The sequence below is a fragment of the Euprymna scolopes genome, chromosome 6 (assembly GCF_053919585.1).
Source record: "Euprymna scolopes isolate OS-2025 chromosome 6, ASM5391958v1, whole genome shotgun sequence".
NCBI classification, from domain to species: Eukaryota; Metazoa; Mollusca; class Cephalopoda; order Sepiida; family Sepiolidae; genus Euprymna; species Euprymna scolopes.
The window spans coordinates 30,247,227-30,260,410 of NC_136487.1; the positions used below are offsets into that span (position 1 = coordinate 30,247,227).

General features: G+C 26.9%; 1 protein-coding gene across 2 annotated transcripts in view; it reads right to left on the reverse strand.

Moving 5' to 3' along the window:
- LOC145277600 (arachidonate 12-lipoxygenase, 12R-type-like) overlaps positions 1-13,184 on the reverse strand; it is a 162,243-nt gene that overhangs the window by 93,365 nt on the left and 55,694 nt on the right. For both annotated transcript variants that reach the window (XM_080129117.1, XM_080129118.1), the window contains exon 5: positions 6,086-6,211. In XM_080129117.1, the coding sequence (XP_079985243.1) occupies positions 6,086-6,211 (126 nt within the window). The remainder of the gene's footprint in view (positions 1-6,085; positions 6,212-13,184) is intronic.

Consider the following 13,184-nt stretch of genomic DNA (forward strand, 5'->3'; position numbering starts at 1 on the left):
AAACAAAATTATTTCCTATTAATTTACTATTACTTTCAAAAACAAAATTATTTCCTATTAATTTACAATTACTTTCAAAAACAAAATTATTTCCTATTAATTTACTATTACTTTCAAAAACAAAATTATTTCCTATTAATTTACTATTACTTTCAAAAACAAAATTATTTCCTATTAATTTACTATTACTTTCAAAAAAAAAAAATATTCTCTATTTATTTACTATTACTTTCAAAAACAAAATTATTTCCTATTAATTTACTTTTACTTTCAAAGACAAAATTATTCCCTATTAATTTACTATTACTTTCAAAAACAAAATTATTTCCTATTAATTTACTATTACTTTCAAAAACAACTTTATTTCCTATTGATTTTCTATTACTTTCAAAAACAAAATTATTTCCTATTATTTTACTATTACTTTCAAAAACAAATTTTTTTCCTATTAATTTACTATTACTTTCAAAAACAAAATTATTTCCTATTAATTTACTATTACTTTCAAAAACAAAATTATTTCCTATTAATTTCCTATTACTTTCAAAAACAAAATTATTTCCTATTAATTTACTATTACTTTCAAAAACAAAATTATTTCCTATTAATTTACTATTACTTTCAAAAACAAAATTATTTCCTATTAATTTACTATTACTTTCAAAAACAAAATTATTTCCTATTAATTTACTATTACTTTCAAAAACAAAATTATTTCCTATTAATTTACTATTACTTTCAAAAACAAAATTATTTTCTATTAATTTACTATTACTTTCAAAAACAAAATTATTTTCTATTAATTTACTATTACTTTCAAAAACAAAATTGTTTCCTATTAATTTACTATTACTTTCAAAAACAAAATTATTTTCTATTAATTTACTATTACTTTCAAAAACAAAATTATTTCCTATTAATTTACTATTACTTTCAAAAACAAAATTATTTCCTATTAATTTACTATTACTTTCAAAAAAAATTATTTCCTATTAATGTACTATTACTTTCAAAAACAAAATTATTTCCTATTAATTTACTATTACTGTCAAAAACAAAATTATTTCCTATTAATTTACTATTACTTTCAAAAACAAAATTATTTCCTATTAGTTTACTATTACTTTCAAAAACAAAATTATTGTCTATTAATTTACTATTACTTTCAAAAACAAAATTATTTCCTATTAATTTACTATTACTTTCAAAAACAAAATTATTTCCTATTAATTTACTATTACTTTCAAAAACAAAATTATTTCCTATTAATTTACTATTACTTTCAAAACCAACCTTATTTACTACTTGCATTTCTGCCTGGCTTTGCTCGAGCCCTTTGTACTGTTCATAACTTGCCTTATATGTGAATATACTTTTATGTAAAATTTCAAATGTTTAGACCAAAAATTGTTTGAGTAATTTCGTAGATATAGCAGAAGTATTTTTTGTTTAAAATTTGACGCCAATTTTGACCCCTTAACATTTATTGTTTTGGTTTCAAACCAAAATAAAATGTTTGACCTATGTCTAAGCTACCCACATTTAAAATTTCAAGTGTTTACACCCCAAATTGGGGGAGGAGTTTGGTGGAATCTGTAAAAGTCAACTCTTTAAATGTTCACCTGTTGGCAGCCAAATCCTTGCCCCAAAAGATATTAAGATTCCTGCCGCGTGTCTGAATACCCGTTATATAAAATTTCAAATGTTTCGACCCAGAATTTGCTGAGTAGTTTGCCAGACACCGCAAAGGTAAATAATTTTTAACTTTGACCCTGTCGTAGCTCAAATTTTCGACTCAAACCGATTTAAAAGCTTGCCCTACCTCTGAATACCTTTAAGTAAAATTTCAAATGTTTAGACCAGAAATTTACTGAGTAATTTGGTAGACACCGCGGAAGACAAATTTTTTTAACTTTGACTCCAATTTTGAATCCTTTACATTTATTTTTATGGGTTCACATCAAATTATAAAGTTAGATCCATGTCCAAGTAAGCTACATTTTAATTTCCAAGTGTTTAGACACGAAATTGACGGAGGAGTTTGATAGAGTTTTCAATAGTCAGATCGTCAAACTTTGACCCCTTTAAAGTGAAATTTATGGCCGAAAACCGATTTAAACGATTTTCACAAATCACAATACTATTTATATCAAATCTCGAATCTGTAGACGAAAAATTGACAGAGTTATTTGATAGGGAAATGTACACAGACCCACAGACAGACACACACACACACACACACACGCACACAGACATTTTCACTGGTGTCTGAAGTGTGATGTCTGCTCAGATGCTGCACTCAAATTAATTGTCCTCAGTCAATGGAGGGGGAACCCTTCTATACTAAGGCAATTTTATTTGTGCAGAGTGCCCAGTTTAAGGGGAGCTTATATCTTCCACATTAACCCGACCTTGTGTCACATTTTATTTCGTGAGAAACAAATAAATAACAAGTCTTCAATTTACTAAGTGCCGCACTACCAAGCAAAATCAGTCCCTGGCTCATCACCTAAACCTTGCATCATTGTGTCTTTTTTTTTTCAAGTATTTCAATAGACTGTGCTATGATGAACCCATTGCATTTGTATCAGCTTGACATACGTATTTCCGTATGCTCATATCTTTAGTTGTCTGGAATGAAACTACATGTAAATTTACAGGCTTTTTTTAAGATATTCTATGGTTAAAATTTTATGAGAATTGGTAAAAAACAACCTATATTTTAAAACCAATGAAATATGCCCGAATTTGACTACATTTGTTTTGCTTGGTTGTTTTCTTTTGCCAGGACACTAATATATATACCACTAGCATTATAGCCTGGCGTTGCCCGGGTGTTTGGAAATGTATGTTGACCAAAAAAAAAAAGATCAATTTTTTTAACTGACCCCTATTATGATCCCTTAAAATTTATTGTTTTGAGCTCAAATCAAGTTATTAATATCCATGCCCAAGGAAACTATATCTAAAATTACAAGTGTTGAGACCCAAAATTAGCAGAGGAGTTTGGTATGGTTCTCAAAGGTCAAATCATTGAACTTTGATCCCTTTACAGCCAAATTACTAGCCAAAAACGGATTATGAATGTTAAGGGGCTATAATAGGAGTCAAAGTAAAAAAAACAAAAAAAAAATGGCCACTTCCGTTTCTATCAAACTACTCAGGCAATTTCTGGTCTAAACATTTGAAATTTTACATAAAAGGTATTCAGAGATATGCCAAGCTTTTTAATCGGTTTGAGTCGAAAATTGGAGTTACCAATATATAAATGTATTATGTATGCCTGCCTAAATAAGTTACCAATATATAAATGTATTATGTATGCCTGCCTAAATAAATCTATTATGCATGTCTGCCTAAAACTTTCGACAGGCGATGGATTTTTACAAGATCAGTATTGTTTATAAGTTTGACCTTTCAGACGAAAAATATCGAAGAATTAGCTAAAAACGTTAATATCTTCACCTTCGACTGCGCACTTTTCTACAGGGTGGTTCGCTTTTTCGCCGATATTTTCGGAAGTCATTCTCTCCTTTCGATTTTCTAGCCTTAATTAAAACCTACGTCACTTCCGGTTTGGCGCTGGTCGTAAGAGCAAAGTCATTAGATTTTTCTCCCGTTCTTTTTCTTCTTCGTTGCAGGGACTCAAGCCTGCCTTCCTACTACCACTTTTTTTTCTTTTTTGCTCAACATACACCTCCAAACACCAGGGCAATGTCGAACTGAAATGCTAATATATATATATATATATATATATATATTATATATATATATATATATATTATATATATATAAGGGATTAGAACAGTAGTCTAAAGAATAGAATGTATTTTAATGTAATAGTAAAATTACTAATTTAATTAAAATACAAGAAAAGAAACAGTGTTCGTTGTAATTCAGATATATAATAAGCTCGATAGGTAAATATCCTAGAGCTACTTTAATATGTATTAATGTGATTGACAATTCAAAATTCAAATTAGAATAAAAAAATTAAAAATCTGTTTCATAAGAAGGAACAACAAAAAAGTCAATAAGTTTTTATTGTGATAGACATTAAGCCACGGACTATAATTTTGAGATATAGTATTTTTTTAAAACAAAGTCTCCTCATCAGCAAAAATATTGGGTAGTTTTTTTTTAATATATGTAAAAGACACCATAAATAAACCTAGCATTTTTAAATAAGGCAGATGTATCTGGAAAAAAGTAAAAATAAAAAGGAATATATTTACTTTATAAGCAAATTAATATGGGTTGAGGATAAAAAATAAATAATAAAAATAGAATGAAATTATAAATCTGAATTTGGTTTAAATATAAGGTCATAATACATTTCTAATAAAAGTTAAAAAATACATATATACACATGCATATATATATACATATACAAATACACACACACATATATATACACATACACATGCACATACATACATACATACATACATACATACATACATACATACATATATGTATATAGTTACTCATTTATCTTTTAATTTTTCGCCTTTTGAAAACCGTAATTATCGTCAAAGCATTCATTTGGATGTTTATTGTCGCTTATAAACGCATGAAATGTTGCATTTTCAAAAAGAACGCCAATGGAAAATTTTATATCGGTTAGAATATGTTTGTAAACGCTTAATTTAAAATTAAGCAAATATTTAAAAAAGAAAAAGGGAGAGATAATCTTATTTCTCTAATTAAATAATCCAAGAGAGATAATTAGTTTTTATTCTATTTATATTATAATCTATTTTGAATTTATTGAATTTAGTATTTAATAATTTATTTATTGAAATTAATACATATAGTATAGGTTAAGGTTAAATATATATTTAAATAATATACAATAATGGTACATATATCAGATAAACTAATATTAATAATAATATTGATGATCAAAATTTTTATTAATAAGGGTTTCAAGTTAAAGTTAAATTTCAATATTAAATATTAATAAATAACATTTTTTATGACTTATGGTGGTTTCTATTTCTTAAATTTAAACCAACGTTTATGACTGCATGCGGAAATAAGTTCCTCTCTTGAATTTAGGAGGATAGTTCTATTTTCGATATCGTCATATTTTAAAATCTTTAGGGTCTCTTGTGTACAAAGTGCACAGAACCTGTCCCCTGGTGTATATGCTTTATATGATCCTATTATTTGCCATTTCAAATTGAATGAAATATTCTTATCTTTGAGTCACCAAATACGTTTGGATAGGGTGGTTTGGTTCAACAGGAAGTGGTTTTTAAAGGAAGGTTTATGGGTTGAAATTCTCTGCTTAATAAGTCCAGATATGGAACCAAAGTGGAGTGCGTCTTGTTTAATGTAATTAATTTCAGTTAGATTAGGGAGTGCATTGGTATGTGGTGTGTTAGTCTGTATTTGATTGGCAGATTGGTTAAAGTTGGTGTAGTTATTTAATCGGGTGGTTGAGTTATGGTTGCTGTTAAATTCATTAAATTTGGGGTTTGTGATACTCTGCAGCTATAGACTACATTTTTTATTTTGCATGAGCCTTGTAGAAGGGCATCTATTTTTTCTTCCATATTAATTTGCTTATCAAGTAAATATCTTCCTTTTTATTTTAATTTTTTCCAGATACATCTGTCTTACTTTAAAATGCTAGGTGTATTTATGGTGTCTTTTACATATATTAAAAAAACCTACCCAATATTATTGACTTTGTTGTTGTTCCTTCTTATTAAAACAGATTTTTAATTTTTAATTCTAATTTGAATTTTAAATTGTCAATCACATTACTAAATCATTACTATATATATATATATATATATATATAGAGAGAGAGAGAGAGAGAGAAAGACGAGAGAAAGAGACAGAGATAGAGAGCGTTACCGCTTATACTTAGTGTAGGTATTTTTAAATGGTGGCTATACAAGTCATCTATGTCATCTAAGGAAGTCCAATGACGAGGGATTAAAAAAAAATTAATTTTTAATTCTAATTTGAATTTTAAATTGACAATCACATTACTAAATATATATATATATATATATATATGTATATACAGAGACGAGAGAAAGAGATAGAGAGCGTTACTGCTTATACTTACTGTAGGTCTTTTTAAATAGTGGCTATACATGTCATCTATGTCATCTAAAGAAGTCCAATGACGAGGGGTTAGAAAAGACTGAAGGTCCTGAATTTTGCCGTAGATGGTAGACATCAATAATTGAATCTGCGAAAAAGAAAACAAAAATATTTGCATAAATGTCAACAACTTGTTCCGAAATAATGCAGTTATATATATATATATATATATATATATATATATATATATATATATATGTATATATATATATATACATATATATATATATATACAGGGGGAACACCCCCCAAAACGGGGCCCAACTCTAAGTAGGCCTCGTTTCTTAGTGTTTTGTCCGAATGAAATGAAACTTTAGCCATAAGTAGTTTATCATATTCAAAAAATCACACTAAAACACTACGGTCTTTGGCCTTTTTTCTCCGTTGACTGTAAAATTCTAAGAAAAAACAATAAAATATCGTCAGTTTTTTAAGTAACCCTGTATATATACATATATATATATATATATATATATATATATATATATGCATATATATGAAGATTTTCATCGCACTGACACATATAAAAAGTAAATTTTACAATTAAAAATTATTAAAATGAACTTCATAATGTACTAAGTAATGAGGATTAAGTAATATGTACAGTCCTTAACAATGAACGTTCATGAATTTAATATTAGTTTTCATTAAGTATTTTTATGATTTCTTATTAAATGATCGGTTCGATTAAACTATTAATCGATAAATGCATATCTATACGTTGTACATTTACTACAGAATCTTATACGTTGTACATTTAGTATTGAATCTTATCCACTGTACATTTTGTATAGAATCTTATACGTTGTACATTTAGTATTGAATCTTATCGCTGTACATTTAGTATAGAATCTTATACGTTGTACATTTAGTATAGAATCTTATATGTTGTACGTTTAGTATAGAATCTTATACGTTGTACATTTAGTATAGAATCTTATACGTTGTACATTTAGTATAGAATCTTATCCGCTGTAAATTTAGTATAGTGTCTTATACGCTGTACATTTAGTTTAGAATCTTATACGTGGTACATTTCGTAAAGAATCTTATACGTTGTACGTTTAGTATAGAATCTTATACGTTGTACGTTTAGTATAGAATCTTATTCGCTGTACATTTAGTATAGAATCTTATACGTTTTACATTTAGTATAGAATCTTATACATTGTACATTTAGTAAAGAATCTTATACGTTGTACATTTAGTATAGAATCTTATACGTTGTACATTTAGTATAGAATCTTATACGTTGTACATTTAGTATAGAATCCTATACGTTGTATATTTAGTGTAGAATCTTATACGTTTTAGATTTAGTATAGAATCTCATACATTATACATTCAGTAGAGAATCCGATACGTTGTACGTTTAGTATAGAATCCTCTATACTGTACATTTAGTATCTAATCTTATTCGCTGTACATTTAGTATAGAATCTTATACGTTGTACATTTAATACAGAATCTTATATGTTGTACATTTAGTATATAATCTTATCCGCTGTAAACTTAGTATAGAGTCTTATACGCTGTGCATTTAGTATGGAATCTTATACGTTGTACATTTAGTACAGAATCTTATACGTTGTACATTTAGTATAGAATCTTATACGTTGTACATTTAATATAGAATCTTATACGTTGTACGTTTAGTATGGAATCCTCTACGTTGTACATTTAGTATGTAATCTTATTTTCTGTACATTTAGTATAGAATCTTATACGTTGTACATTTATTACAGAATCTTATATGTTGTACATTTTGTATAGAATCTTATCCGCTGTAAACTTAGTATAGAGTCTTATACGCTGTGCATTTAGTATGGAATCTTATACGTTGTACATTTAGTATAGAATCTTATACGTTGTACATTTAGTATAGAATCTTATACGTTGTAAATTTAGTATAGAATCTTATACGTTGTACATTCAGTATAGAATCTCATACATTATACATTTAGTAAAGAATCTTATACGTTGTACATTTAATATAGAATCTTATACGTTGTACGTTTAGTATGGAATCCTCTACGCTGTACATTTAGTATGTAATCTTATTTTCTGTACATTTAGTATAGAATCTTATACGTTGTACATTTAGTATAGAATCTTATACGTTGTACATTTAGTATAGAATGTTATACGTTGTACATTTAGTATAGAATCTTGTACGTTTTATATTTAGTATAGAGTCTCATACATTATACATTCAGTAGAGAATCCTGTACGTTGAACGTTTAGTATAGAATCTTATACGTTGTACATTTAGTATAGAATCTTATTCGCTGTACATTTAGTATAGAATCTTATACGTTGTACATTTAATACAGAATCTTATATGTTGTACATTTAGTATAGAATCTTATCCGCTGTAAACTTAGTATAGAGTCTTATACGCTGTGCATTTAGTATGGAATCTTATACGTTGTACATTTAATACAGAATCTTATACGTTGTACATTTAGTATAGAATATTATACGTTGTACATTTAGTATGGAATCCTCTACGCTGTACATTCAGTATAGAATCTCATACATTATACATTTAGTAAAGAATCTTATACGTTGTACATTAAATATAGAATCTTATACGTTGTACGTTTAGTATGGAATCCTCTACGTTGTACATTTAGTATGTAATCTTTTTTTCTGTACATTTAGTATAGAATCTTATACGTTGTACATTTATTACAGAATCTTATATGTTGTACATTTTGTATAGAATCTTATCCGCTGTAAACTTAGTATAGAGTCTTATACGCTGTGCATTAAGTATAGAATCTTATACGTTGTACATTTAGTATAGAATCTTATACGTTGTACATTTAGTATAGAATCTTATACGTTTTAAATTTAGTATAGAATCTTATACGTTGTACATTCAGTATAGAATCTCATACATTATACATTTAGTAAAGAATCTTATACGTTGTACATTTAATATAGAATCTTATATGTTGTACGTTTAGTATGGAATCCTCTACGTTGTACATTTAGTATGTAATCTTATTTTCTGTACATTTAGTATAGAATCTTATACGTTGTACATTTAATATAGAATCTTATACGTTGTACATTTAGCATAGAATGTTATACGTTGTACATTTAGTATAGAATCTTATACGTTTTATATTTAGTATAGAGTCTCATACATTATACATTCAGTAGAGAATCCTATACGTTGTACGTTTAGTATAGAATCTTATACGTTGTACATTTAGTATAGAATCTTATTCGCTGTACATTTAGTATAGAATCTTATTCGCTGTACATTTAGTATAGAATCTTATACGTTGTACATTTAGTACAGAATCTTATACGTTGTACATTTAGTATAGAATGTTATACGTTGTAGATTTAGTATAGAATCTTATACGTTGTACATTATGTATAGAATCTTATATGTTGTACATTTAGTATAGATTCTTATACGTTGTACATTTAGTATAGAATCTTATACGTCGTACATTTAGTATAGAATCTTATACGTTGTACATTTCGAATAGTATCTTATACGCTGTACGTTTTGTATAGAATCTTATTCGTTGAACGTTTAGTATTGAATCTTATACGTTGTACATTTAATATAGAATCCTTATGCGTTGTACATTTAGTATAGAATCTTATTCGCTGTACATTTAGTATAGAATCTTATACGTTGTACATTTAGTACAGAATCTTATATGTTGTACATTTAGTATAGAATCTTATCCGCTGTAAATTTAGTATAGAGTCTTATACGCTGTACATTTAGTATAGAATCTTATACGCTGTACATTTAGTATAGAATCTTATACGTTGTACATTTAGTACAGAATCTTATACGTTGTACATTTAGTATAGAATGTTATACGTTGTAGATTTAGTATAGAATCTTATACGTTGTACATTATGTATAGAATCTTATATGTTGTACATTTAGTATAGATTCTTATACGTTGTACATTTAGTATAGAATCTTATACGTCGTACATTTAGTATAGAATCTTATACGTTGTACATTTCGAATAGTATCTTATACGCTGTACGTTTTGTATAGAATCTTATTCGTTGAACGTTTAGTATTGAATCTTATACGTTGTACATTTAATATAGAATCCTTATGCGTTGTACATTTAGTATAGAATCTTATTCGCTGTACATTTAGTATAGAATCTTTTACGCTTACATTAAGTATAGTATCTTATTGTTTGTACATTTAGTATTGAATCTTATTCGGTGTACATTTAGTATAGAATCTAATACGTTGTACATTTAGTATAGAAACTTGTACATTGTACATTTAGTATAAAATCTTATACGCTGTACATTTAATTTAGAATTTCATACGTTGTACATGTAGTATAGACTCTTATACGCTGTACATTTAGTATAGAATCGTATACGTTGTACATTTAGTATAGAATCTTATACGTTGTACATTTATTATTTAATATTATTCGCTGTACATTTGGTATAGAATCTTATATGTTGTACATTTAGTATAGAATCTTATACGTTGTACATTATGTATTGAATCTTATACGTTGTACATTTATTATAGAATCTTATTCGCTGTACATGTAGTATAGAATCTTATACGCTGTACATTTAGTATAGAATTTTATTCGCTGTTAATTTAGTACAGAATCTTATACGTTGCACATATAGTATTGAATCTTATTCGCTGTACATTCAGTATAGAGTATTATACGTTGTACATTTAGTATAGAATCTTATACGTTGTACATTTAGTATTGAATATTATACGTCGTACATTCAGTATAGAATCGTATTAGCTGTACATTTAGTATAGAATCTTATACGTTGTTCATTTAGTATAGAATCTTATACGTTTTACATTTAGTATTGAATCTTATGCGCTGTATATTTAGTATATAATCTTATACGTTGTACATGTAGTATTGAATCTTTTTCGCTGTACATTTAGTAGTGAATCTCATTCGCTGTACATTTAGTATAGAATCTTATACGTTCTACATTTAGTATTGAATCATATTCGCTGTACACTTAGTATAAAATCTTATTCGCTCTACATTTATTATCGAATCTTATACGTTGTACATTTAGTAGTGAATCTTATTCGCTGTACATTTAGTAAAGAATGTTATACGTTGTACATTTAGTAAAGAATATTATACGTTGTACATTTAGTATAGAATCTTATCCTTTCTATATTATTTATTAAATCTTAACCGCTTTACATTTACTATAGAATATTAGACGTTGTACATTTAGTATTGAATCTTCTTCGCTGTACATTTAGTATATAATCTTTTTAGCTGTACATTTAGTAAAGAGTCTTATACGTTGTACATTTAATATTGAATCATATTCGCTGCACATTAAGTATATAATCTCATACGTTGTACATTTAGTATAGAATCTTAGGCGTTGTACATTTAGTATAGAATCTTATACGTTGTACATTTAGTATAGAATCTTATACATTGTACATTTAGTATAGAATCTTATTCGTTGTACGTTTAGTATAGAATCCTCTACGTTGTACATTTAGTATAGAATCTTTTTCACTGTACATTTAGTATAGAATCTGATATGTTGTACATTTAGTATAGAATCTTATACGTTGTACATTTAGTATAGAATCATATTCGCTGTATATTTACTATAGAATCTCATACGTTGTACATTTAGTATAGAATCTTAGGCGTTGTACATTTAGTATAAAATCTTATACGTTGTACATTTACTATAGAATCTTATACGTTGTACATTTAGTATAGAATCTTAGGCGTTGTACATTTAGTATAGAATCTTATACGTTGTAAATTTAGTATAGAATCTTATACGTTGTACATTCAGTATAGAATCTCATACATTATACATTTAGTAAAGAATCTTATACGTTGTACATTTAATATAGAATCTTATACGTTGTACGTTTAGTATGGAATCCTCTACGCTGTACATTTAGTATGTAATCTTATTTTCTGTACATTTAGTATAGAATCTTATACGTTGTACATTTAGTATAGAATCTTATACGTTGTACATTTAGTATAGAATGTTATACGTTGTACATTTAGTATAGAATCTTGTACGTTTTATATTTAGTATAGAGTCTCATACATTATACATTCAGTAGAGAATCCTGTACGTTGAACGTTTAGTATAGAATCTTATACGTTGTACATTTAGTATAGAATCTTATTCGCTGTACATTTAGTATAGAATCTTATACGTTGTACATTTAATACAGAATCTTATATGTTGTACATTTAGTATAGAATCTTATCCGCTGTAAACTTAGTATAGAGTCTTATACGCTGTGCATTTAGTATGGAATCTTATACGTTGTACATTTAATACAGAATCTTATACGTTGTACATTTAGTATAGAATATTATACGTTGTACATTTAGTATAGAATCTTATACGTTGTACATTCAGTATAGAATCTCATACATTATACATTTAGTAAAGAATCTTATACGTTGTACATTAAATATAGAATCTTATACGTTGTACGTTTAGTATGGAATCCTCTACGTTGTACATTTAGTATGTAATCTTTTTTTCTGTACATTTAGTATAGAATCTTATACGTTGTACATTTATTACAGAATCTTATATGTTGTACATTTTGTATAGAATCTTATCCGCTGTAAACTTAGTATAGAGTCTTATACGCTGTGCATTAAGTATAGAATCTTATACGTTGTACATTTAGTATAGAATCTTATACGTTGTACATTTAGTATAGAATCTTATACGTTTTAAATTTAGTATAGAATCTTATACGTTGTACATTCAGTATAGAATCTCATACATTATACATTTAGTAAAGAATCTTATACGTTGTACATTTAATATAGAATCTTATATGTTGTACGTTTAGTATGGAATCCTCTACGTTGTACATTTAGTATGTAATCTTATTTTCTGTACATTTAGTATAGAATCTTATACGTTGTACATTTAATATAGAATCTTATACGTTGTACATTTAGCATAGAATGTTATACGTTGTACATTTAGTATAGAATCTTATACGTTTTATATTTAGTATAGAGTCTCATACATTATACATTCAG